The sequence below is a fragment of the Ceratotherium simum genome, chromosome 26, assembly GCF_057802395.1.
Source record: "Ceratotherium simum simum isolate JZ-2026a chromosome 26, ASM5780239v1, whole genome shotgun sequence".
NCBI classification, from domain to species: Eukaryota; Metazoa; Chordata; class Mammalia; order Perissodactyla; family Rhinocerotidae; genus Ceratotherium; species Ceratotherium simum.
Genome location: NC_141925.1, coordinates 37,002,309 through 37,029,857, shown reverse-complemented (window position 1 = coordinate 37,029,857; position 27,549 = coordinate 37,002,309). Strand labels below are relative to the sequence as shown.

The window sequence follows — 27,549 nt, the reverse complement described above, 5'->3', positions numbered from 1 at the left end:
CTGCTTTAATGAATCCTCATATTATCAAACTGTGGTTTTAAAGAACTTCCAGAATGTAAAATAATAAATGCAACCCAGATGTTCACTAAAAAATGAAAACAAGATTGTTTTTACTTCATAGCAACCAAATAGGTCAGCCCATTTCCTCCTTCAGAGAATTCTCAGAGGACCACAAACTCCACTCGAAGAGCATGTGTTTCATATGTATCTGTCCACAGAAAAAGGAAACTCCACTGTCCAAAATAAACGGAGAATATTATATGTTCCCATGAAAGTGAATTAGAAAACTGCAGTAAGGCTGTATCTACACATTGCCAAACATCTGGATGAAAACAGAAAAAAAAATTAATTACCTAGATATTGGGAAATACTTTTCAATCATCACTAAAATGCCCAGTTCTAGAGCAAACTGTTGTCTTTATTTCTGAAGTACAGGAATAAGTTTTTCAAAAAGAAGAGAAGAGTACAGTCATTTAAAATAGCCCTGTTGAGAATGCAAGGTAGGAACTTATTTTCTCCTATTTGAACAGTGCTCCTGGTGACTTACTGAAAACTAAGCCAGCTAAAAGAGCAAATTTGCTCTGTGAAAGTAAATTACAAAATCTTCTTAGCCAACTAAATTGACTCAGGTGAGTCTTTTCTAATATTGACATAATAAAGATTTATCCAAAATAAATTCTTGATTTGTCTCCAGCCAAATTATAGAACACTACAGAATCGCGCGTCTATTCTATCATGGCAATTGGGGAATCGACAATAACTAGTAAAAGTTTATAAGTTTAACTTCAAAAACCAGGATGGAGAGTCATGTATTTTCCACTCTCATTTAAATTATATACTCATTTTCCCACAACTTCAAAATATTTATTATATCTTAAGCAGCTTTTAGGATACTTTGATAAAACCTGTTTCTTCATTTCATTTCACTTCAAAAGTTTCAATAGTCCTATATTACAAATTGATAAACCTGCTTCCTAAAAGATCACCAATAACATTTTAAAACTAATCTATCACTCCAAAAGTTATTTATACTAAAAGTGTGTGCATGCAAATGGCAATACTATTCTAACTCACCTGATATGAATTACTGTTGGGGGTCCTCTATCAAAAGGATTTAGCGGAGAAATGTTTAGTTGCCTTTTCCTCAGAAAGCCCCTACTCTGGCTTTCCCTCTATTCTCGTAATATGACAAACTTCCTTTTTATTTTTTTAAGTCACCAAATCCAGTAGACACTTCTCTATCCTCATTTTAGTCCACCTCTCAAGAGCATTCAATTTCTGCAATACCACACAATCTTCAAGGTTCCCTCAACCTCACTGGTTACCCTTTCCCGGTCTTCTTTACTGGGCTGTCTTCAGTCCGGGCATTTTTCTCAACTCTCTCCCCTAAGGGATCTCATTCATCCATTCCCATGAATTAAAAATGAATTAAAGTCTTCCCAACGTTTATCTCCTACCCAGGCTGGTCTTCTAAGCAGCAGACTCACGTAGTCGACTGCCTTTCTACCATCTCCACCAGCGTATCTCATGAACAAGTCCAATTTTAAATACCAAAATTCTGCTTCCAGTAAAAACTGACTAGTTTTCTGCAGACCAATGCTTCTGTCAAGAACAACTAAGAAAGCTGAACAAATTATAAGAAACAACTGTTTGAAGGTATTAGAGAGCTACCAATGCAGTGAGGACTTAGGACGCCAGGATCCCAGAGAGGTAAGTGCCGAGAGGTGAGTCCAATAGTCTGAGTCACTTTTCTCCTTGAGACATTTGCCAATTCACAGCAGAAGCGGAGAGGACAAGAACCTAAGCAGAAACAAGTGGTTGATAATCTGAGAAGGTGAGCAGAATTTCCAGCAGTCTTAGGAGACTGGGGGGACAAAAATTAGAGTTCAGGGGCTGCTGAGTAGAAGAGACCTGGTAAACACCCCAGGCTTTCAGCTGGGACCACCAAAGAGCTATACTCCAGGAGAAGGGTAAACCAGAAGTAGACCAATCCTCACAATTTTAAACTGGTATTTCCCTACCTTAACCGCCTGCCAGAAGCCTCTCTTGAGGAAGATAGCCAGAGTCTCAAATTATCTCTACAATGTTTCATACACGTTGTCTACTTAAAGCTTAACAGGCATATCTAGAGTCAAGATCACATGACTGAAAACCAAGGGTAACAGAATATACTCACAGGATACTCAAATGTTGACGTTATCAGACATAAACTTTACAATAACTGTGATTAATACTATAAAGAAATTAATTGATAAGATGAAAATTTTCAGCAGGAAGTTAGAATCTAAAAAAAGAATCAAGAAAACTAAAAAGACAATAACTGAAATTAAGAACTCAATAGATGGATTTAATAGCAGATTAGATAGAGCTGAAGAGAAGATTAATACACCGGAATATAGGTCAGAAGAAAATATATAGAGTGAAGCATGGAGAGATAAAAAGAATGAAGAACACAGAAAAGAGTCTCAGAGACATACAGGACATGATGAAAAGGTAACTAGAGTCTTAGAAGAATAGACAGAGAATGCAGACAAAGTAATGAGTGAAGAGACAGTGACCAAGAATTCTCCAAATCTAAAATAAGAGCAAGTCCTGTCATAGCACTACCAAAAAGAACCACCACCACCACCAATCCCAAGCAGGATAGATTGAAGGCAAATCACATCTGGGCACACCACAGTAACACAGCTGAAAACCAAAGGCAAAGAGAAAAATCTTAAAAGCAGGCAAAGGAGGGAAAAGGACAGGCTACCTTAAAAGAGGGACAAGACTGATCCTGCTGATTTCTCAACAGAAGCCATGGAAGCCAGGAGGCAATGAAATGACATGTCGAAGCACTGCAAGAAATTAACTTGATAACCTACAACAGTACACCTAGTGAAAATATCCTTCAAAAGTGAGGGCAAAATAATGACATTTTCGACAAAAAACAAATGGACCCTCCAAGTGGTTTTCTCCTAGTCCTGCCTCCCAAGGCTTCCCCTTCTCACTAAGCAGGAGCACCACCCACTCAGTCACACAAGCCAGAAACCTAGAAGTCATCTTTTTTTTTCCCCCCAAAGCCCCAGTAGATAGTTGTATGTCATAGCTGCACATCCTTCTAGTTGGTGTATGTGGGATGCGGCCTCAGCATGGCCGGGGAAGTGGTGCGTCGGTGCGCCCAGGATCGAACCTGGGCCGCCAGCAGCGGAGCTCACGCACTTAACCGCTAAGCCATGGGGCCGGCCCTAGAAGTCATCTTTGATCCCTGCAGTTCCTTCACCTCTAACCTCCAAGCTGTCGGTATGCCTATTCAATTCTCCAAAAATACGTCTCCTCACTAGTAAAGCAATGCAAATTAAAACAATACACCATTTCTTACTCCTGAGACAGGCAAACATTTAAAAGTCTGACAAATGCCAAGAGCTGATTAGAATGCTCCTCAAGAGAAAGCAATCTGTCAGTATCTAGGGAAACCAAAAGCATACCTACAACCCACAATTGCAGTTCTAAAGATATATTCTAGAAAAATTTTCACACACTTGTACAAGGAGACAAGCCTGAGGAGTTCACCTTAGTATTGTTTGTAACAACAACGAAAAGTCAACGTAGAAATCCAACACAGGACAAGAGAAATAAAATGTATAGTAGTTAAAAAATAAACAGGGTCTATATATAATAACACGGATAACCTCAAATGCAAGCTGCAGAACATGACATATAGTATGATACCTTTTTTAAAAGTTTTTAAAACAAACCAAAAAGATCTATATACCCACAGACACACACATCTGCTAAAGCATGAAAACTATACCAGAGGATCCACATCAAATTCATAATGGTTTCGTTTAGGACACACAAAGGGAAGGAGGGGAACAGGACCAGGAACTGCTGGACAGAAGTGCCTTCAACTTTATTCGGTATTAACAAATATTTACTGAAATATTTACTACTATGCACTGTGGTCCAGGTCTTGGAGATACAGCAGTAGATAAAAGCAGACAATACTCCTGCTTTCATAGAACTTCCATTCTAAGAGAGAAGAGACAAACAATGAACCAATATATAATGCGTAAGGAGTGATAAGTGCTAAGAAGAAAAAGAAAGCTGGGGAAGGGGAAAGAGTGACAATGGGGTGCTGTGTCAGACAGGCTGGTCAAGGAAGACATCAGTGGTAAGGAGACATCTGAACCGAACTCTCAACGAAGGAAGTAAGCACGACATGAGACTTCTAAGGGGAAACCACTGTGGGAACAGAGAGGGCAAAGGCACCAAGGCAGAGGTGAGCTTGGCAAGTCGATGGAATAGCAAGGAGACCAGCATGGTGACAAGGGTGCTGAGCAGGGGACCAGAGCAGGGGCCACGGACAGCCCCCAAGGTAAGAAGGGTTTTCATGTTTTTAAAGGGTTATGAAAAAGAAGAATTTGTGACAGAGACTGTATAAGGCCAAAAATATTTACTCTCTGGCCCTCTTATAGAAAAAGCTTGCAGCCCCCTGGCCTAGAGCACATGGACCCTACACCGTAGGGCCCTGTGGGCCATGGTTAGACTGTGGATAGGATTCTGAGTAAGCTGAGGACAGTGTGGACTTTGAGAGTGACATCATCTATGTCTTAAGGGGATCACTCTGGCTGCTGTGTAGACAGGATGACAGCAGGGAGAAAGTTAGAAGGTGAAGGCAAAAGAAGTGAAAGATGGCACCACAGTTTTGCCCTGAGCAACTGGGAAGAATGCTGCTGCCATATGTGGATATGGCAAGACTTATCTGCAATGCTTTAATTATATTTTTTATAGACCTAAAACAATGTGACAGAACATTAACAGCTATTATATTAATTCTGAGTCAGGGTAACATGAGTGTTTGTTTCATTGTTTTCCGTACTTGTCTGTTTTTATATAGATTTGTCTTATATCTTCACTTTCACCACCACCACCTAACCCGCCACGCTCTCTCTCACCTGAACCCCTGCAACAGCTCCCTCACTGGTGTCCCCATGTCCTCTTCTCCCCTCCTCCAATCCATTCTGTACTCAGTAGCCAAGAACACGCTTCTTAAAAAGGCAGAGGGGCCGGCCCGGTGGCATAGCGGTTAAGTTCACACACTCCATTTCGGCAGCCCGGGGTTCACAGGTTCGGATCCCGGGCGCAGACTGATGCACCGCCTGTCAAGCCATGCTGTGGCGGATGTTCCATATAAAGTAAAGGAAGATGGGCACAGATGTTAGCCCAGGGCCGACCTTCCTCAGCAAAAAGAGGAGGATTGGCAATGGATGTTAGCTCAGGGTTAATCTTCCTCCAAAAAAAAAAGGCAGGGAGTACAATGGTTCAGAATATGGCCTCTGAAGCCAAACGCCCGGGTTCAAATCTCAGCTCCACCACTTACTGCTGTGAATGTGGAGCAAGTTATTCAGCTTCCCCATGCCTCCATTCTCCATTTCCATCTGTAAACAGTGATAATGTTAAGTAGTTAACAGGGTTATTGTGAAGAGTAAATAGGTTAAGATACATAAGGCACGCAGGACAGAACAGACAGCGAGCATTATGTAATTAGCCAAAATTATTGAAACGTAAGCCAAACGTCATTCCCCTGTTTAAAATCCTTCTTTGGCTTTACGTACTTAGAATAAAATGTGAATTCCTTACTTACAGAAACTGCCTGATATGGCCCCGGTTTGTGCTCTGTCGAGGCCACATAGAGCGTCCTTCAATCCTCTGGCTGTACTCATCCCCTTCAGTGGGAACTTCAGGGAACTCTCCCTCCACGTAGGCCACCACCCCTTTAGGTTGCACCTGAAAGGACATTTCCTCCAAGAGGCCTCCCCTGGCCCCCTGACTCTACCTACACCTCTCCCACCCCACACCCCACCCACCCCAACTCTCTCCCTCAACCTCCTTCGTGATTTCCTTCAGCACACTTAGCGTAATCTGCAATTATTTTATATATCCTTTTTCGTCTGTCTCCCATCTCAACAAAGCTCCAGGAATGCGGGAAGTTCATCCACCTTACTCACTACTATTCACTGTTGTACCAAGCACGGGACCTGGCATCTGGTAGGGATGGTATCGATATTTGTTGAAGAAATAAATGTTCTAGAAGAGAATATGCTCTAAGCATACTCTAAAAGCACCTATCACATCACTTTTTCAACATTTCAAAGAACAGTGGTTAATTCCCTATGCACAGACTGAAAAAATAGGTAATGTATTTTATAACTTCCTACATTTTACACTAATCGTTATTTTTTAATATATAAAAACTCTCTCAAAAAAGATGCTTCCTACCAGCATACTATTTTTCTGTGAAACTGTTTTCCTATTTTGGAATAAGTGAAGATAGACAAACTGTTTTTAATTTCAAAAAATAAAAAGGCGTATGACAAAAGTTTCCTTTGCACTTAATTCCCCATCTGCTCAGCTCCCATCCTCCTCCCCAAACAGGTAACCATTGTTATTAGTTCCTTGTTTAGCATTGCTGAGAATTTTCATATGTATGCAAGTACTTTTTTTTTTAAACAGAAATGGTAGCACAAATGCACATTTTCCTAGACTTTGCTTCTGTAACTGAGTAAGGTATTTTGGAGATGTTTCCATATCAATTCATAAAGAGCTTCCTTTCTACAACTACACAACTTCATTCACCATCTGGGTATATTTCAATTTATCTGACGAGTCTGCTGCTGATGGACACTCGGGTTATATTCTATCTTTTACTAACACAAACAATGCAATGAATAATCTCGTCCCTATGGTATTTCACACACGTACACATACATCTGCAGGTTGGATTCCTAGAACTGGTACTGCTGGGTCAAAGGATTTACACACTTGTAATTTTAAAAGCTGCTGCCCAAGGCCCCTGTGTCAGGGTTCGCCCAGAGAAATAGAAGTCCCTCTAAGGAGTTGAAACAGAGGGAATTTAATGCAAAGAATTGGTTACACACATGATGGAAAAGCTGAGAAACGGGAAGACTACCCAGAGCAAGAAGCTGCTACCACCTCTAAGTTGGAGGATCAACAGAGAGGTACTTCCAAAGCTCAGGTGCTTGGCTGGAGGCAAAAGGAGACCAGGCAACTGCCAGAGACGCTGTCTGCGGCAGAACAAGAGGGGAGATAACCCGGTTTCTCCCTTCCTCCTACCGTGCAATCTCCCACCAGTCGCTCCCATTGGCCAAACGTGGCCCCAAGCCAGCTGACCCAAAGGTCTGGGAAATGTTGCCTGCAGTAGGGAGTCCCTCCGCAGGGGAAGGGCGAGCAATGGATCTGAGCCAACAGGACATGGGCTGGTGCTGCCTCCTTAAGAGCTGTAACTAATTTATACTCCTATCGCCCACAGAGGTTTCAAATGTGGTGGTTATCCCTTGCCTGACAGGTGAAATCTGGGATCTCAACCTGGCCTTAATTTATATCTATTTTATTGAGTGAGGCTGAGCATCTTTTCACATGAAGCAGACTTAACCCTCACCTACAATGATTGGGGGGGAGAGGTGTGGGTAGGGAGGTTTGAGTTATTCACCTCATCTGCCACAGATGGTCCATTCAAGAACATCAATCAGACATTCCCAAACTGAGCATTAGATGGTGGCAATGAGCCAAACTAAAAGTCACCTGCCAAGTAGAGACATATCTCGAGAACCGTTCTAGAAAACCTGAAAAGCAACAAGGCCCCAAAGGAATTGAAAATACCTTAACTACACTCTGCACACATTACAAGTAACAATGTGTTCTTCTAATCTTGTACCCCCCACTTGTTCCTCCTCAGAACTGCCTTCCAACCATTCATATCACCATCCTCTCTCCTTATCTTGCATTGAAAGAACAAATAATAATACCCTGGACAAAAATTTAAATTATAAAAATAGCATGTAGGAATCGTTTTTAAAGTCTTTTAACCCGACCAACACGTTAGCAAAAAAGATCTTTTAAATTATCTTTCACCTCTGCCATAACTACTGTTTGAACAGATGGTCTACCGTATCTTATAAAAAAGCTGAAACTGACTTCCTCATACATAGTTCAAAGTTTCGTACTATACTCTAAAAATATACCCAAAATAATTTATGTTTTACAATTGGCTGGCAAATGACTAGCAACTGAAATTATTCTCCTTCAAAGGGCTGACCTTTATTTTTAAAAACACGGATTTTAAACCAAAGCATTTTTTTTAGAAATGTAAATGGTAGTAGTAATAACTAAAGAACTGTAAAGAAGTACGTTAACTTCAAAACCCCCAACAATCCAGAGTTAAATGCAGGCAAACCAAATTTATACAATAATCACTATATAATAACTCTTATTTCATAACCCTGACACAGACTTTCACTTATTCAAAAATATACTTATTCTAAGATTTGGAGATTCTAAGATTCCAAACATATTTTTAAGTGTCTTCCATGATGCAAAGAAGAAAGATTTTAATAAACCATATCAATAAAGGTTAAAAGTTGTTTTCCAGCACCGACATGCTGTGGGGCATTTTAGTCGACAATCAATAAATATCTGTTCATTGTTGACTGTTCCAGTGAGGTAAATTAAATGACACATTAAAAACAAACATACCCCTTTCCTACTGCAGGGTACATTTTTTAATGTTTTTTCCCCCAAATTCAAAAGTAATACACATCATTCCAAAAATTTGGAAAATATAAAAACAAAATAAAACATCCATCATATGACCAGTTTTCACACTGTTTAGACCATGGTGTAGAAAACAACTGCTTACTGCTAATGGTTGTAAAATAATTCACCCAATAAACTTTCCATAATTTACCTCACCATCCTCCTATTAGGCACTGCTGTTTCCAATTTTCTACTATTATAGTATGTAAAGCACATCTTCATGCATGAGATTTTTTTTTCAATTTCAAGATTGTATCCCCAGAAGAGATATGAACAGCCCAAAGAAAGTTTTAAGACTTTTGATACTTAATATCATCCTTCATTATAGTACTTAAGATCTATAAATTGCTCAGGCACGTTGGCTTCCTTTTTTTTTTTTTTTTTAATCTTTATACTTGCTTTTGTTTTGTTCTTTTACCTTCAAGTCTTCTACATTTCTAAACTCAGAGTCGGAAACACCTTCCAAACTAAATCGCCAAGCCAGCTGGCTCCCTTGACTCGAATGTCAAACGTTTAAATATGACCGTTGTCTTTATTTTCTAAAAAGGAAAAACTGCTATGCCTGTGGTGTCACCCAACTTGTGATGGGCAAAGCACGCATCCACAGAGAATCCATCACTTGGACTCTTCAGACAGCCAGCCTGGCTGTAGGAGGGTTTGCAACTGCACTCCTTTGCACAGCACTTTCTTTCATAAACAACACACCCACTCAGTGCCACAGTGCCACCCCTAGCTTTAACTATGCGAACTGAACCCGCCAAATGCCACGACTTGTGCCAACTTCCCACCACTGCCACAGCACCGCTCCTTTGGGCAAAAACATTTCCCCCTGAGCAGCACTTAAATTCTAGAAGGCACCTTGATAACCACTTCATCCTGAAGCGTTCAATACTGCTGATTCTTACAGACAGCTGCTTCAGCAGCCTGTAATTAACATTTTTTCAAAATGCTCCCTTATTACAAGGGGTTCTGATGATTTGGTCTGTCAGCATAAAGGTGATCTTGAGCAAAAGTAGAGAACCTCAACTCCGGGTGTTCCTGCAAAACAGGGGTATTTGCGCTTCGTGTTCCAAACCAACGACCCACTCCACACACAGACACTAGACAGACACGTTATTCTGTTTTAAAGGTGCAGTTCGCAGCATGACACAACAGTAATTTGTATTCCACTAAATCACTGACAACAAATGCGAATCTTCCAGCAAGAGGTCACTGAGCGTCAGGCAGACAAGACCCCCTCGGGAAGCTGCTCCCCACGCCCGGGTTTATGGTTTCACCGCTGGGGCAGGCTGCAGCTCCTTATCCGACCCTCGGCTCCTCGGACTTAGCTTTCTTGCTCACTCTGTAACGTTTCCTAGTGCATGAAATGCGTGTGCTCTAGCTGCCCCCTCCTCGTCTAAGAGACCCCCCTAACTACTCCTGACCTGAACCCAAAAAACTGTCAGATCTTCAACCCTCTCCCCCACCCGCCCTCCTGGACCCGGAGGATCCCCGATTCAAAACTTTCCCCTCCACCTTTCCCGTGGAGTCCCCGCTTCCCACCACCTGAGAAGGGACGCCGAAAGGGTCACCCTCCCGCAGTGGGGCTCCGGAGGGCGTGGACGCCCTTGGCGACAAGAGGCGGGGAAGGTCTCCCCCAACGTCCCCCGCCCCAGGAGAGCGACCCCCGAGCCCCAGCCCGAGCCTCCGGGGGCCCCGGCCGGCGGGCGACTCCAGCCTCGCCCCGGAGCCCCGCTCGGGCTCGGTGGCCACCCCGCCGGACCCTCCCCTGGGCCCCCAGACCCCCACCTCGGGCCCCCAGCGCGGGCCTCGGCGCTCGCCAGCCGGCACCGGCGCTGCCCGGACCCCGTCTCGTCAGGCGGACCCGGGACCCCCGACCTCGGACCGGCCGCCCGCTCCCGTCTGGCGCGCCCGCGACCCCCGCCCCAGGCCGCCAGCCCGGCCCGCCACACCTCCGGCACTCACCGCCGCCGCCCTCGCCGCCGCCGCCGTCTTGGTCCATCTTGAGGCCGCTCCCGCTGCCGGCGAGCCCGGGGCCAGCGGGCGAGAGGCCGCGGGCGGTGGGCGCCGCGGTGTGGAGCGCGCAGGCAGCCGGACGGCTCCAGCACCGCGCGGGCCGGGTGGCGGCCCGGGCCTCCTCCGACCGGGCGGGGCGCTCGCCGCTCAGCGCCGCCGTCACGTGACGCCAGACCCCGCCCCCGGGAGCGGTGGGCGGGGCCCGAGGCCACGCGGCCCCGCCCGCGGGAACCCCCCCCCCGGACCCCTCGGGAACCCCCCCGGACCGGGCGCGGGGCTAACGGCGCGCTGGGCCCCGCCCGGACCGCGCGCCGGGAGCCTGGTGAGGCGGAGACCGGACCGTCGGGGGCAAACCACGCGTCGACCGCTGCCCCCGCCCCCCGCCTTCGATCAGCCTGGGGACAGACGTGGGGTCCGGGAGGGCACGGGAATGCCCACTCTACAAAACCCTGCGGCGAGGGGTCTTCCTCGCACGTGCACTGAGGAAGAAAGATCAAGAAACGCACGTATTCAAAAGTCAGGCCTTCCCCCTCCGGCCCCGAGAAATTTCGGAGTATTCCAGCCTTTCAGCTTTCTGATGTATAATGGAGGCTCTCCTTTCCTGACGATGAGTGCACTTTAAAATTAACAAAGTGTAATGTTTATAAATGAACGTTGTCATGGGGTTGGAACCGAATGCCAATCCGGCACACCTGGGGCGCACCCTCAGAGGGGTCTGTAGGGGTTGGCCCGTCTGGTCTCAGATGCTCTTGCAGTTTCCTTCCGGTCTCCGTTGGAAAGCTGCCAGCTGCCCTGGATTTATGCTGCAGAAGGAGCTCTGAATTCAATTTCCCGTGGGCACACCCAGGGTCCTTAGCAGAGGCCTCCTGGGCAGAAGGCCTCAGGCTGCCCCTGCTCCAGATCTGTGGATCTCCTGTCTCACTCCGCGTCTTGCTTCCAGTAACTCCTCCCGAAGCATTGAATGGGGCCCCTCCCAAGCCTTTCTGTTCATTTTGCTTGAACTAAATTGCGTTAAAGAAAAGGAAACATCGTGATGGAGGAGATAATTCATCTCTAATATAATTTTCCAGCAACTGTTTTATATTTACAAATGGCCCATTGAGTTCAAGCATCCTTTTGCCATCATTTATCAAAGTGGACAGTTTTCACTTTTTTGTTCAAGGTTGTGGGATGATTCTGAAGAGTTCAATCTCCTAATAATCTCAAGAATTAAACACCCAGCATTCTGGGGCTTCTCAAGCCACCGGGCACACTTCTGGGTGCAGATAAGATGTTTGGCAGCATATGTGACATAAGCAATAAAAAGGGGTCTGGTCGTCAGGAGATGTGTTTGAGTCCCAGCCACGGACTTGGCTTCCTGATCTTGTTCCTGGCAGCTTGGTTATCTAGGAGATAACAGCATAGTTACTGAGAAAAATGACAGCATACTTTGAACTTGACAATGTGATATGTGGAGCTTTGAACTCAGAGATACTCTCAATTATAAATGCTTTTAAATGTCAATTCCTAATTCTTTAGGTTTCTTAGAATGTGATCCATAGGTCCTTCTTTCAAAGTTTAAATCTGAAAACTGCTTCTCTGATCTCCATCTAAGCTTATTTCCATCAGAATAAAGCATAGCCCACTTATTTGTAAGCAGAATATTATATTATTCCCCACAGCGTAGCCTAGGCCTCCGTTTTGACAAAGCTTGCAAAAATTTTGGGAGAATAACAGCTTAGGGTGTCATCTCTGCACTAGAATGGAGAAATTAGAAGACTTCAAAACCTTCACTATGCAAAGGAATTAATATCTAATGGAAAAATTAGACTTTTTTGAAAAGGGCTGCTTTCCAGTATCTCTTAAATCCCACCAAGATAGCAGTTATCTGATCTGCTCATATGCAGGTTGCCCCTACATGTAGAAACATTAAGTATCCTAGTTATTCATGAAGATAGGCACTCACTTCATGTCCAGCTTGTGTGTGGTTTGCTCAGATGTCGAAAGCTTTAAGGAATGTGTAAGAAAAACAATTCATGCAGCAGACATCGCTCCAAGATAACAGGTGTTAAACCCCAAACCTTGTTGGAAACATTTGGTCAGATAATACGCATGTAGGCCCCTGCTGTAGTCCAAGCACTGTCCCAGGTGCTGGGAATACAATGATGAAAAAGATAGATTCAGTCCCTGTCCTCAAGGGACTTATGGCCCAGAAGGAATGCAGCCATTAAGCAAATAATTATACAAATAATTATTTAATTGAAATTTTGGTGTCCTGCCCTATTTATAGCCTTTCTCACAGTGTGCGCTGTTTCCTGTGTGTTGGCTTTGCAGCCTTGAAACTCCTTCAGACCGAGGCTATAGTCTGTATTTATTCTGTCTCCATGATGCACTGCAGGGCCTGGCCATGTCAAAAAAGGGGAGGAAGCAACAGTGTTTGTTACCGCTGCTAGACAAACAGGGCAATCAAAAGTGGGAGACATCTTTTTTTTTTAAAGATTTTATTTATTTATTTTCCCCCCAAAGCCCCAGTAGATAGTTGTATGTCATAGCTGCACATCCTTCTAGTTGCTGTATGTGGGAGGCGGCCTCAGCATGGCCGGAGAAGCGGTGCGTCAGTGCGCACCCGGGATCCGAACCCGGGCCACCAGCAGCAGAGCACGCGCACTTAACCACGGGCCGGCCGGAGAGACATCTTGAAAACATGTTGAAACCCACTTATCAGCCCTTTGACCATTGCAGAAATAGTTAAAAAATCAAGAATGTGCACGTTCTGGAAAGGTCAGAGGACTTCTCTTCTGTACATTCATCTCCATCCTCCAAGTGGAAGTCTGTGAAATCAGACAGAATTGTCCTCTCCCAGTGCAAAGGTCACAAGAGCCAAGGCCCATTTCTTCATGCTCGGGCAGAAAGAGGCTGCGCACGCTGCCTGAGCTGCGGCTGCTTCCAGACCCTGCACAGAGCAGTTCCTGTCTCCTCTGAGACCAGTCAAGAGATTCAGAGACAGCAGTGACCATCAGCAGATGGGAACCTCGACTAATCCGTTACATCTGCTCAGGGCTCTGGTCCAGTCCGAGGAAGGCGCATACAGCGGCCAGCTTGCTGTCGGCTCACAGTCACAAAATGAAAGGAATGTTTTCAGAAATCTAATTTCATCTAGGAAAGAAAACATCTCATTGGAATAGAGATGATCTTGTGCAGATTAGCATTCTCCACTCTGCCCAGGCAAACAACAAGGGTCCAAGCGTCAGTCACATTCTCATTAAATTTTCAAAAGCCCAGACATCACGTCCTTCACAGCGTTCCGTCGCCTCTTCCAGTCGTTCAGTGCAGTCTACCTTGGTCCTGTTCTCTCCCCTGAAATCCACAAAATTGACATCAGTTCTCTGGCCTCACATTACCAAGGGCAGCTTAATTCCTTTTAGATTGATTAGTAACTTGCATTTTTGCAAGAACAAAGGTGGTCAAATTTCTCATTAGTGGTAAACTTGGAAAAAATAATTTGGCCACCACTTCAAGCTATTTGTCTTTGGAAGAAAGGCATTATACCTACTCACAGCAACATCAATATTAAGAGTTATTGCATGCAAGTTGTCTTCTGGAGTAATAAAAAGCTGTGTTATTTTTATCTAGTTCTTCATTTTTATAGTACATCCCTGACCTACTAAAAACAAAAACAAAAAAAAAAATTTTTAATTTAAAAAGGTCCCCTTCAGAAGTTGGTCAGAGTCTGCAGTGTGCAGCTTCAACTCATCAGGAAAATCCATGCTGGGGTCAGAGTGTACTATCGGACAGGCAGTTAAAAAGAAAAAGGGTGAAAATGACAAATATAAGGACATGGAACATTTGTCTGTGATCATGGGGCTCTGAATAGAAAGTGTGCTCCTAGCCAGCAGCCAAGTGACAGAACAACACCCATCCCTGAGTGCTGTGTATCCAGAGGGCCTAACTGTGCCCGAGCAAATGGAATTCTGCAATTTGACTTGCAGGATGGTGAAAGCTAGCCATGAGTTCTGGTCATTCGTTGTTTTTGTAAAGAGGCTACATGACACCCAGTAAGGTCATTAGGTCCCAGCCGTGATGCATCAGAGCGCCACCTCTGGTAACTGGATAATGCAGGCTCTAACGTCAGACAGTCCAGGCCCTTGCCTTTCTCGGCTGTGTGATCTTGGGCAAGTTGCTTCACCTCTCTTTGCCCTAGTTTCTGCATCTGAAATGGGACCACCAACAACTGTGCCCCATACGGTTACTCTGAGAACTAGAACTAGATGCTATCATACACAAACAGTGCATGGCACACAGTGAGTGCTCAATCATTGCTCATCATTGTTATGCACAGAAGTACAAAGTTTCTCCACCTCCTCATTCACAAGCCAGAAAGACTCTGAGTGACAAGATTGGTAAGCAAAGCCGAATTTCAGTAAGGGCTCTCAACTTTCACTGCCACCTTCCAGCTGCTATCTTTTCCTCCAAATCTGTCTTCTGGAACATGCCCCTGCCACACTCCATGCCTTCTGCTTAGGAATTGTCCCACACCTCACACCTCATGAGTCCTCTAAAAAACTGGGTTCTTGGGCCCATAGTCACACGTGTGCATTTCCATAAGGGAATCTAGGGACTCTGTGCCCCTTCTTTGATTTTATTCATACAACAACCTGTTTCTTAGCACCTCCACCATGCAGGCCCTGGGGATTCAGCAGGAGCCAGCACTCAATGACTTTTAATGTCAGACGTCAGCACCCAGAGTGATTATAACAGCCCCAGAAACCTTCACCACACCCCCTTGCAGCTGGCAAGGTACCTTTTCTTAGGAAAAAAGGGAGGAAGGGGAAGGGTCTGATGTGCACACCCCCCTCAAATACGTCTTTGTCAATAATAGATTAATCATTCAAGTTTAATTTTTAAAGATCTGCTGTTTGTTTTTTTAAGACTCATAAATTTTTAGCGTATAATAAACGTTATTAAAGTTTATCAACTGAGGTTTCACATATGTAAGCACGCTATTGAGTACCCTTAATTCATTGGAATAAAAACGTGAAATGATTGTATGTCTTCCAATCACAGTGCCCAGTGATAAAATGTTAAATCTCTCTTTCCCTCCCTGTAACAATATATAGGGCAGATTCTGAACATCCTGATCACTTTCATTGTTAAAAATAACGTAGTTTAGACAGACTTCTGATTCCAGAAAGATGGACTAGACGTACTTTTTCCTATTGCTCCTGCTAAGTACAACTACAATCCGGGGACATTACATATGAACCAAACATAAGAACTCTCTGAAAGGAGAAGAGGACAAATGGCTGGGGACCTCGGACCTGAGGAACGACACGGTGGTGAGTTCCCCAGTTTTCTTTTTGCTTCAGAGATCCCAGACTTGATGCTGGAGAAGCCAGAAACCCAGAAATACCAACTGGTGCAGACAAAAAAAAAAGTCCCGACAAAAGCCTGCTGTCTCTTGCCAACGGATTAGAAAAGGCACAGTCTAGCAAGACAGAGGACTTTTAGACAATAAGACTCCACTCCAGCCAGCCCCACCCCACCAATGTCAGCAAAACGCTGAGTGGGGACTCTAGACCTCCTCCTTCTCCTCAGGCTGAAAGGATGTGTCCCCAACCTATGCCCCCTTTCCCAGAGTGGTATCAGAGAAGGCCAAGTAGGGAACCCATATGCTCACTCCAGCCAGGCAGTAATGAGGCCCCCTCTCCCTCCCCACTGGGGTCATGTTGGAGGAGATCTAGGGGAGAGTCAGGACTTTGACCACCCCCAGCAGTAACAACACCACCTGCCCCCTGTGGTGTCAGTGGAGACCATGTGGGGAGCAGTAATGAAGCACCCCAGCCCTTCCAAGCCAAGGTATTATCAGCAGAGACTTAGGGGGAGCCTGACCTTCCATACCCATCAGCAGTAATGAAGTGCCCTTTCCCCCAACCCGGGATATCCACAAAGGCCAAGCAGAGAACCTGGACTTCCACTCCACTGTAGTAAGAAGGAGGCATCCCCCTTCCTTTGCTGGAGGTGTCAGAGGAGGCAGGCAAAAACAGAATATTTATCCAAGACCCAGAGTCTCGTAACAATACCAAAAGGTCCAAGATACAATTGAAAATTATTCATCACACAAAGAACCAGGAAAATCTCAGGTTGAATGAGAAAAGAAAATCAACACAGATGCCAATACCAAGATAACAGAGCTGTTAGAATTATCTGAATAAGATTTTGAAGCAGCCATTAAAAAAATGTTCAGTGAGCAATTACAAACAGGCTTGAAACAAATGAAAAAGTACAAAGTCTCAGCAAAGAAATAGAAAAATCTTGGCAAAGGAATAGAAGATACAAAGAAGAATCAAATGGAAACTTTAGAACTGAAAAACATAACAAAAAATTTTTTTTAATCAATGGATGGGCTTTTTCTGCTAAAAAATCAGCAGAATGGAAGGGACAGAAAACGAATCAGTGACCTTGAAGACAGAGCAACAGAAATGATCCAATCTGAACAACAGAGAGAAAGTAGGCTGTAAAAAATGAACAGAACCTCAGGGACCTGTGGGGCTACAACAAAAGATCTAACATTCATGTCATCAGAGCTCTGGAAAGGGAAGAGAAGGAGGGAAGAGTTGAAAAAGTATTTGAAGAAATATTGGCTGAAAAATTCCCATATTTGGCAAATGACATAAACCTGCAGATTCAAGAAGCTGAGCAAATTGCAAACAAGATGAATCCAAAGAAGTCCATACCAAGACACATCACAGAAAAATAGAGGAAAGGCGGGGCCAGCCCGGTGGTGTAGCAGTTAAGTGTGCACGCTCCGCTTAGGTGGCCTATCCCAGGCGCAGACCAACGCACCACTTGTCAAGCCATGCTGTGGCAGCGTCCCATATAAAGTGGAGGAAGATGGGCATGGATATTAGCCCAGGGCCAGTCTTCCTCAGCAAAAAGAGGAGGATTGGCCACGGATGTTAGCTCAGGGCTGATCTTCCTCACAAAAAAAAAAAAGAAAAGAAAAATAGAGGAAAGGGAAAAAATCTTGAATGCAGTGAGAAACAACACCTTATTCCTATATATTTTAACACAATAAAATTAATTATTTAATTAATTTTTAAAAGCTAATTCTTTGGGGGCCGACCCGGTGGCACAAGCGGTTAAGTGCACGTGCTCCACTGCAGCGGCCCGGGGTTCGCTGGTTCAGATCCCGGGCGTGCACCGACACACCTCTTGGCAAGCCATGCTGTGGCGGTGTCCCATATAAAGTGGAGGAAGATGGATATGGATGTTAGCCCACGGCCAGTCTTCCTCAGCAACAGAAAAGAGGAGGATTGGCAGATGTTAGCTCAGGGCCGATCGTCCTCACAAAAAAAAAAACAAGCTAATTCTTTGAAAAGATCAATAAAATTGACAAAATTCTAGCAAGACTGACAAAAAACAGAGAGAAAATACAAATTACCAATATCAGGAATGAAAACAGTCCCTGCAGACATTAAAAGGATAATAAGGGCATACTATGAACAACTCTACACTCTATAAATTTGGCAACTTAGATGAAATGGACCAATTCCTCCAAAAGTAAAAACTATCACCACTCACTCAAAATGAGATAATTTGAAGAGCCTATAACAATTAAGGAAACTGAATTCACAATTTAAAAACTCCCTCTGAAACAATCTCCAGGCCCAGAAGTATCACTGGAGAAGTCTACCAAATGTTTAAAGAATTAACATCAATTCTAGACAATCTCTTTCAAAAAAGACAAGAGAAGGGAACACTCCTCAATTCATTTTATAAGCTATTATTACCCTGTTACCAAAACCAGATGAAGACAGTACAAAAAAGGAAAATTTCAGACGATATCCCTCATGGTACAAAAATCCTTAACAAAATATTAACAAATATAATTCAGCAATTATAAAAAGAATTATACACCAGCACTGAGTGGCGTCTATTCCAGGGATGCAAGACTAGTTCAACATTCACAAATCAATTGATATAATCTACCATATTGACAGGCTAAGAAGAAAAATTACATGATCACATCAATTGATGCAGAAAAAGCATTTGACAAAATTTGACACCCATTCGTGATTAAAAATTCTCAGACACTAGGCATAAAGGGGTACTTCCTCAACTTGATAAAAAGAAAAAATCTACAAAAAGCGTACAGCTAATATACTTAATTTTGAAAGACTCATACTTTTCCCCTAAGATTGGGAACAAAGTCAGGATCTCACTCTCACACTACCATTCATCATAGTACTGGAAGTTCTAGCCAGCACAATAAAGCAAGAAAAGAAATAAAAAGGATACAGATGACAAAGGAAAAAATAAAAGTGTTCCTATTTGCAGATGACATGATTGTCTACATAGAAAATTCCAAGGAATCTATAAAAAATCTCCTAGAAGGTACAAGTGAATTCAGCAAGGTCACAGGATACAAGACCAACATATAAAAATCAATTGTATTTCTATATACTAACAACAAACAGATGGAAACCAAAATTAAAAATACAATGCAATGTACAACCCCTCAAAAAAAATAATTGAGTGTAGGGGCCAGCTTGGTGGTGTAGTGCTTAAGTTTGTATGCTCCACTTCGGCGGCCCAGGGTTCACAGTTTCAAATCCCGGGTGCAGACTGATGCACCACTCGTCAAGCCATGCTGTGGTGGCATCCCATATACAAAATAGAGGAAGATGGGCACAAATGTTAGCTCAGAGCTAATCTTCCTCAGCAAAAAGAGGAGGATTGGCAATGGGTGTTAGCTCAGAGCCAACCTTCCTCCCCCCCACAAAATAAATAAATAAAGCCACAACTTAAAAAAAAAATACTTGACTGTAAATCTAACAAATATGTATAGTATTTGAATGTCAAAAACTACAATATACTGATGAAAGAAATCAAAGAAGATCAAAATAAATGGAGAGATATACCATGTTCATGGATTGGAAGTTTCAGTATAATAAAGATATCAATTTTCCCCAAATTGAGATACAGGTTTAAAGTGATTCCTATCAAAAACCCAGCAAAATTTTTTGTAGATATAGCCAAGATTATCCTAAAATTTATATAGAAAGACAAAGGGACTAGCATAGCTATAACAATTTTGAAAAAGGAAAAAAAGTGGGAGAAATTACTTTACCCAATTTCAAGACTTATTATATAGCTATAGTAATCAAGACTATGTGGTGTTTGTGGAAAGATATATCAATGGAACGGAATAGAGAACCCAGGAATAGCCCCACACAAGTACAGCTAACTGATTTTTGACAAAAGTGTAAAAGCAATACAATGGAGGAAGGATAGTCTTTTCAACTAATGGGGCTGGAGTAATTGGATATTCATAGGCAAAAAAGAAGAATCTCAACATAAATCTCACAAAAATTAACTTATATAACTATTAACTCAAACTGGATCATAGATTTAATGTTGAGTGTAAAATTATAAAACTTTTAGAAGGTAACATATGAGAAAATCTTCAGGACCTATGAATGAGGGCATAAAAGAAAAAATATCAATAAACTGAACTTCATCAAAATTTAAAACTTTTGCTCTGTGAAACACCCTATGAAAAGGATGAAAAGACGAGCTACAGACAATATTTGCAAACCACATATCTGACAAAGCACTCATTTCTAGAATTTTTAAGAACTCTCAAAATTTAGCAGTAGGAAGAAGAAAATCCAATTAGAAAATGGGCAAAAGATATAAACAGATGTTTCATTGAAGAGGATATGTGGATGGCAAACAAACAGATGAAAAGATGTTCAACATCAATAACCATCAGGGAAATGCAAATTAAGACCACAATGAGATACCACTAGACATCTATTAGAACAGCTCAAATAAAATAGTGACAATACCAAATGCTGGTGAGGACGCAAAGAAACTGGATCTCTCATATATTGCTGGTGGAAATGTAAAACAGTGTCACCACTCTGGGAAATAGTTTGGCAGTTTCTTAAAAAAACTAAGCATATGGGCCGGCTCCGTGGCTTAGCGGTTAAGTGCATGCGCTCCGCTGCTGGCGGCCCGGGTTCGGATCCCGGGCGCGCACCACTTCTCCGGCTATGCTGGGGCCGCGTCCCACATGCAGCAACTGGAAGGATGTGCAGCTATGACATACAACTATCTACTGGGGCTTTGGGGGGAAAAATAAATAAATAAAATCTTTAAAAAAAAAAAAAAAAAAAAAAAAAACTAAGCATACACTTACCCAACAGCCCAGCAATCGCACTCCTGAGCGTTCATCCCAGAGAAATGAAAACTTATGTCCACACAAATACACAGACATCAACACTCATAGCAGTTTTATTTGCAATAGCCAAAACCGAGAAACAACCAGTGCTCTACAACAGGTCAAGGATTAAACAAAATAGTACCTCCAGACCATGGAACACTACTCGGCAACAAAACGGAAGAGCTATTGATACAACAACTTGGATGGATCGCAAGGAAATTACGCCAAGTGAAAAAATCCAATCTCAAAAGGTCGCATAGTGTTGATTCCATTTGTGTAACATTCTCAAAATAACAAAATTATAAAAATGGCAAACAGATTAGTGGTGCCAAGGATTGGGGTATTTGAGGGGAGGACAGTAGGTGTGACTATATAGGGGTAGCAGGAGGGAGAACTTTGTGGTGAGGGAACAGTCCTGTGTCTGGAACAAGAGCATCTGGGGCTCTTCTCACACGCACTCTTTTTCTAGGGCTCCCCGTCAAGCTGGCCAAGACTCTCAGAGCTGCCCCATGTTGGAGGCCCTTTCCCCTTTGCCCTGCCTCCCCTGTCCTTGCCCAGGTGTGAGGTCTGAGCTCTGAAGGTTCCTTTGCTTCCAGCTCCCTCACTGCACTGCCCCCAGTAAACCTCTACCTGCACAGTGGCTACCTGGGGGTGGGGTAGTGTCGCCTGGGAAGGGGCACAGGGAGCTATGGAAGTTTCAACCTCAAAAAAAAAAATGCAGTTGTGCTTAACAGAGGAGAAGGGAGGGAACACAGGTGGTCTGGCTTTGAATCTGTGCTTCAGTGTATCAGGTTTGTGCATTTGGGATTTTTGGATCATTGCTGCCATTTGGAGTTTTTGTTTGTGTACTGAGTTAAATAGCATCCCCCCCAAAATTCATGTCCACCCAGAACCTCAGAATGTGACCGTATTTGGAAGAAGGGTCTTTGCAGATGTGACTAGTTAAGATGAAGTCATACTGGATTAGGGGACCCCTAAATCCAGGGACTGATGTCCTTATTTGAAGAACAGAGGACATACACAGGAAAGATGGCCACGTGACAATGGAGGCAGAGACTGGAGTGATGCAGCGACCAGCTAAGGAAAGCCAAGGATTGCTGGCCGCCACCAGAAGCTGGAAGAGAGGCACAGTGCGGCCCTGCTGACACCTTGATTTCAGACTTCTGGCCTCCAGAACCGTAATAGAATAAATCGCTGTTGTATTTAAGCCACCCAGTTCTTGGTCCTTTGTGACTGCAGCTCTAGGAAACTGAAACCGTTTGATTCTGTCTTTTCGGTGGTCTTGAGTCGGCGAAGTCTTGCTAGGGATGCATGGAGGAAGGGAGTCTTCCCCTATCCTCTGGCAGTCAGTGTGGCTTCCTCACAAGGAGAATGGATTCCAGATTCCATTTGGAAACTCAAGAATTGTCTTCCACTCAAGGAAAATAGGGACACACCCTCAAGCATGCAGCATTTTCCTGTGTGTAAAAGAAGAGCTGGAAAACCAGAGAACAAAAATCACATTCTTGGGGCCAGCCCGGTAGCGCAAGTGGTTAAGTGCGCGTGCTCCACTGCGGCGGCCCAGGGTTCGCCGGTTCAAATCCCGGGTGTGCACCGACACACTGCTTGGCAAGCCATGCTGTGGCGGCGTCCCATATAAAGTGGAGGAAGATGGGCACGGATGTTAGCCCGGGGCCAGTCTTCCTCAGCAAAAAAAAGAGGAAGATTGGCAGATGTTGGCACTGGGCTGATCTTCCTCACAAAAAAAAAAATCACATTCTTGTACCGCCACATAAATGCAATGCCCTGGGCACATTCTCCTGGCGGTGCCCGCTTGCTCAGCAGAAGGCTGCAGGTCAGCAGGCTGGGAGCTTAGTCACGGTCTTTTAAACCCTCCTCCACAGCTTCCAGAGTTCAAAGGAGAGAAGAAATGAGGCCTCCTGGACCTTTGCGAGGAGACACCCTGTCGGAACAGGTGAGTCAGGGTGAGAGAGTGTCCTAATTCTTAAAAGCCTTTCAAGTTCTCTTGGCTTCTCCTGAGTGGAAGCAAATTCCTCCAAACATCTCTCCCTTCTTTACCTTCCTGCATCCTTTTCTCTCCTGGATTTACGATAAGAACAGGCAACTAGGGTGCATGGGTTTTCTCGGCGCCTCCATCAACAACGCCAACGTCATCCTCGCCACCACCATCACCATCACCGCCATCTTCATCATTGAATAAGTACAACGACATTATAGTAGCTACTTTTAAGCATCTGCTATGTGCCAGACTCAGTACTAAGTGCCCTCAAACCTGCCCTGGAGCCGTCCCAGCCACCTACCGGGTGGATATTGTTAGCTCTCCTTAAAGACTAGGAAGCTGAGTCTCAGAGACACAAATTAACTGGCCCGCAACCACACAAGTACAAACTGGAGGAGCTGGCAGTCGTCCTGCCTCTACTGTCTCTGTTCTTTCAAGACACCCTCCAGCCTCTGGAATACAAAAAAGGGGAAACATTCCAGTTGCTCCGAGAACAGCACATCTGCGGGGAATCCCCAGCCTGCTGCCTGGACACTACTGGATGTCCTTGCCTGTCCTCCTCTTTTTTTCGAATCTTCTGTCACGTCTTTTCTGAGCCCCTAGCCTGAAGCATAGGTGCTGATGGAGGGGCCCGACTTCACATTTAGGGTTGAATTTTCAAATGACTCATAGTCAAAGGGTTTGTGTTGGGGAGTGACTGCTTAATGGGTACACTGTTTCCTTTTGGGGTGGTTGCACAACATTGTGAATGTACTAAATGCCACGGAATTGTTCACTTTAAAATGATTAATTTCATGTTTTGTGAATTTCATCTCAATAAATGGAAAAGGTTTGGGAATTGCACAACAAAGGAACTCCATGGCTGAATTTTTTTTTCTTTTTTTTTTCTGGTGAGTAAGCTTAGTCCTGACCTAACATCTGTTTCCAATCCTCCTCTTTTTGATAAGGAAGATTGGCCCTGGGCTAACATCTGTGCCCATCTTCCTCTACTTTATATGGGATGCCACCATAGCATGGCTTGACAAGCAGTGTGTCGGTCCACACCCAGGATCCAAACCCGCAAACCTTGGGCCACAGAAGCAGAGCGTGTGAACTTAACCACTATGCCGCCGGGCCGGCCCCGTGGCTGATTATTTTTTATGCTCTCAGAGCCTAAAAGCCCATCACTTCCTTTGCTGGAACCTCACTCGTGTCAGATGTGTGCAGGCCACAATTCCCCGAGACCCCCATGGTGTCAGCGGGCTGGGGCACGCTGGGGCAGACTTTCGGTTGCACTGTCCTCCTCTCCCATCTCAGTGTCCTCATGTCTGACACATCCTCTTCATACTAAAGTCGAGGTGAGACAGGATATCGAGACTTGAAAGTAAGGCTCGCCGAGAGGTGACTCAGGGAGATAGATTCTCAGTGCACCTGCCCCTTGGAGGCTGTGATTTCCTCTTGTGCGGTGCTTCTAGAAAACCAATGACAGACAGAATTGCCCGCCCACATTCCCGAGCACCTGCCCCCGGGGAGCATGACTAGGCAGCTTCCTAATTGTTGGGTGGCCTCTGAATGCTGTGACCCTCTGAGACATGTCACCCGGCAGGTTCCCCAAGAAGCGCAGGAGGCCACAGCAGGACCAATCTAGTCACAGGTGAGGAAGGGCGGCTTTGAGCCTTCTTGACAAGGAGAGAAAGAAACTGAGAGCAAAAAGCAGCCAAACAATTCCAGCAAAGGTGCCCACACACATCCTGTACACACATGTTCACAGCAGCACGACTCACAACAGCCACAGGTAGAAACATCCCTAGTGTCCATCAACAGAGAAGTGGATAAACAAATAGTGGCGTATCCGTACGACAGAATACTACTCAGCCATAAAATGGAATGAAGCACCGAGACGCTACAATGTAGATGAAGCCCAAAAACATCATGCTCTGTGAAAGAAGCCGCACACCAAACACCATATATTGCATGATTCCATTTATATGAAATATCTAGTATAAATAGATTCACAGAGACAGAAAGCAAATTGGTGGCTGCCAGGGATCGGAGGAGAGGGGCGTGGTGGAACGGGGAGTGACTGCTTACTGGATGTGAGGTTTCCTCTTGGGGGGATGAAAATGTTTTGGAACTGGTTAGAGGTGATGGTTGCACAACCTTGCAGATGTACAAATGCCACTGAACTATACACTTTAAAATGGTTAGTTTTTTAAAAATGTTATATATATTTTTTTATTGATGTTTGAATAGTTTATAACATTGTGAAATTTTGGGTTGTACATTTTTGTTTGTCCATCACCATATATATGCCTCCCTTCACCCCTTGTGCCCACCCCCTACCCACATCGCCCCTGGTAACCACAATACAGTTTTCTCTGTCCATGTGTTGGTTTATATTCCACATATGAATGAGATCATACAGTGTTTGTCTTTCTCTTTCTGGCTTATTTCACTTAACGTAATACCCTCCAGGTCCATCCATGTTGTTGCAAATGGGACGATTTTGTCTTTTTTTATGGCTGAGTAGTATTCCATTGTGTATATATATATATATATATATATATATATACCATATCTTCTTGATCCAATCATCAGTTGAGGGACACTTGGGTTGCTTCCACTTCTTGGCTATAGTGACTAATGCTGCAATGAACATAGGGGTGCATAAGCCTCTTTGGATTGTTGATTTCAGGTTCATTGGCTAGATTCCCAGTAGTGGGATAGCTGGATCATAGGGTATTTCTATTTTTAATTTTTTGAGGAATCTCCATACTGTTTTCCATAGAGGCTGCACCAGTTTGCATTCCCACTAGCGGTGTATGAGGGTTCCTGTTTCTCCACATCCTCTCCAACATTTGTTGTTTTTTGTCTTGGTGATTATAGCCTAAAATGTTATATATATTTTTGCAGTAAAATATACCTAATATAAAATTTACCATTTTAAGCAGTTTTAAGTGGTGATGATGGTGGTAATGCCAGCATCAGTCTCCAGAAATTTTTCGTCTTCCCAAACTGAAACTCTGTCCTCAATTAAACAATTCTTCATTCCCCCTCCCTCCAGCCCTTGAAAACCACCATTCTACTCTGTCTCTTTGAATTTAACTACTCTAGGCACCTCATATAAGTGGAATCATACAATATTTGCCTTTTTGTGACTAAAATGGCTAATTTTATGTTATATGAATTTCACCTCAATTAGAAAGAAAAGAATCCATCCCAGCCACCTCTTCACCCTGATGTTTCAGCCAAGGACTGAATTTGAGTTGAGGTGACCACACCTCCGTCTGAGTCTACCCTTCACCCTCCACTGTCATCCTCAGGGACAAGACCGGCTTGGCAGGAGGTCAAAAACAAACGTGCGCCGGAACAGCCGCAGCCTTAGGGGGCTCGTGAGATCCTGGTAGGAGAAAATGCTGTCCTGGGCCTCAGACAAGCGCTTCATCGACAAATCTCAAGTTTAAGTGCACGAGGAAAGTGCCCGCTGTGCTTTCCTCCGTAAGAGTTCGAGAACAGACAGCTCATTCCTGCTAATGGAAAAGCCTGTATCCGCTTCCTGGATTTTGTGAAAGAGGTAAAAACCCCGGAGAGAAAGCTCCCATGCAGCATCACCGATTGCACCCCGTCCATTTGTTTCCTGAGCGTAATTTCAGGTTAATTATTTATGACGAGTCTCCAAATGAAGTGTTCAGAGGAGACTGGCTTCCTCTTCTAATTGCCAGGTTTCTGAGAAGGACCTTCAGCCTGGAGGGATTTTGTGATTAGAATGAAAGGAAATATGAAAAAGCAAAGTGTGCTTTGGCCTGGTCCAGAACACAGCCAGGGTACTGAGAATTAAAAGGAAAAACTAGGGGCTGGCCCAGTGTTGCAGGCGGTTAAGTGCGCGCGCTCCGCTGTGGCGGCCCTGGGTTCGCCGGTTCAGATCCAGGCCGCGCACCAATGCACTGCATGTCAGGCCATGCTGTGGCGGCGTTCCATATAAAGTGGGGGAAGATGGGCATGGATGTTAGCCCAGGGCCAGTCTTCCTCAGCAAAAAGAGGAGGATTGGCAGATGTTAGCTCAGGGCCGATCTTCCTCACACACACACAAAAAAAGCTCTATTAAAAGGAAAAATTAATTATTAATAACCAGAACATGGAAACAGAGGGAAGACAGAGGAAAGATATTTTCCCTGAAAGTTCTCCTACTACCTGGCCCTTACCTGAATCTCCCATGACCAGAACCAAAGGAACCTGCCCACGGAGTCCTCCCCAGGAGGTGGAGCAGGTTGGTTGTTGATTTTGAAGATGAAACAGCATAAGCCTGCCTTCTGGTGGGAAATTTCAGAGCCAGGGAGGGGGTTTGCCCATGAAAGCAAACTGAACTTCGGTTTTCCTGAAAACGGCACATATAACACACTCTATCTAACTTCTAGCCACTTTTCTCTTATAAGCGCATCTTCTACCATTTCTATAGTTCCTTCTTACTTGGCAATAAATACCCAGCCTTTGGATCATTCACATTCCACAAGATCGAGCTGGAAGAAAAAAAAAATAGAAAGAAAAAAAGAACCAGCTTCCAAATAGTCCCATTTTGCTGCTTACAGATTTGAGTGGGGAAGAAATTATGATATTAGCTAAAATGCAATTTGAGTGTTACCTGTTTATTTCTGTATCACCCTTGTCCCCAGCCATCACTGACAACTAAGAGTTAGTTGATTTATTTATCAGTTTAAATCCCAGGTATTCTTCCTTGGAAGCAAGAAATGCTGTT

At 44.0% G+C, this 27,549-nt stretch overlaps 1 protein-coding gene across 2 annotated transcripts in view; it reads right to left on the bottom strand.

Moving 5' to 3' along the window:
• CYTH3 (cytohesin 3) overlaps nt 1-10,720 on the bottom strand; it is a 96,441-nt gene extending 85,721 nt beyond the window's left edge. Inside the window, exon 1 of one of the 2 annotated variants that reach the window (XM_087417536.1) lies at nt 10,561-10,720. In XM_087417536.1, the coding sequence (XP_087273662.1) occupies nt 10,561-10,597 (37 nt within the window). In that variant the 5' untranslated portion in view covers nt 10,598-10,720. The remainder of the gene's footprint in view (nt 1-10,560) is intronic. The other variant, XM_087417535.1, reaches the window with a different exon arrangement.
• Between the last annotated feature and the right edge of the window lie 16,829 nt (nt 10,721-27,549).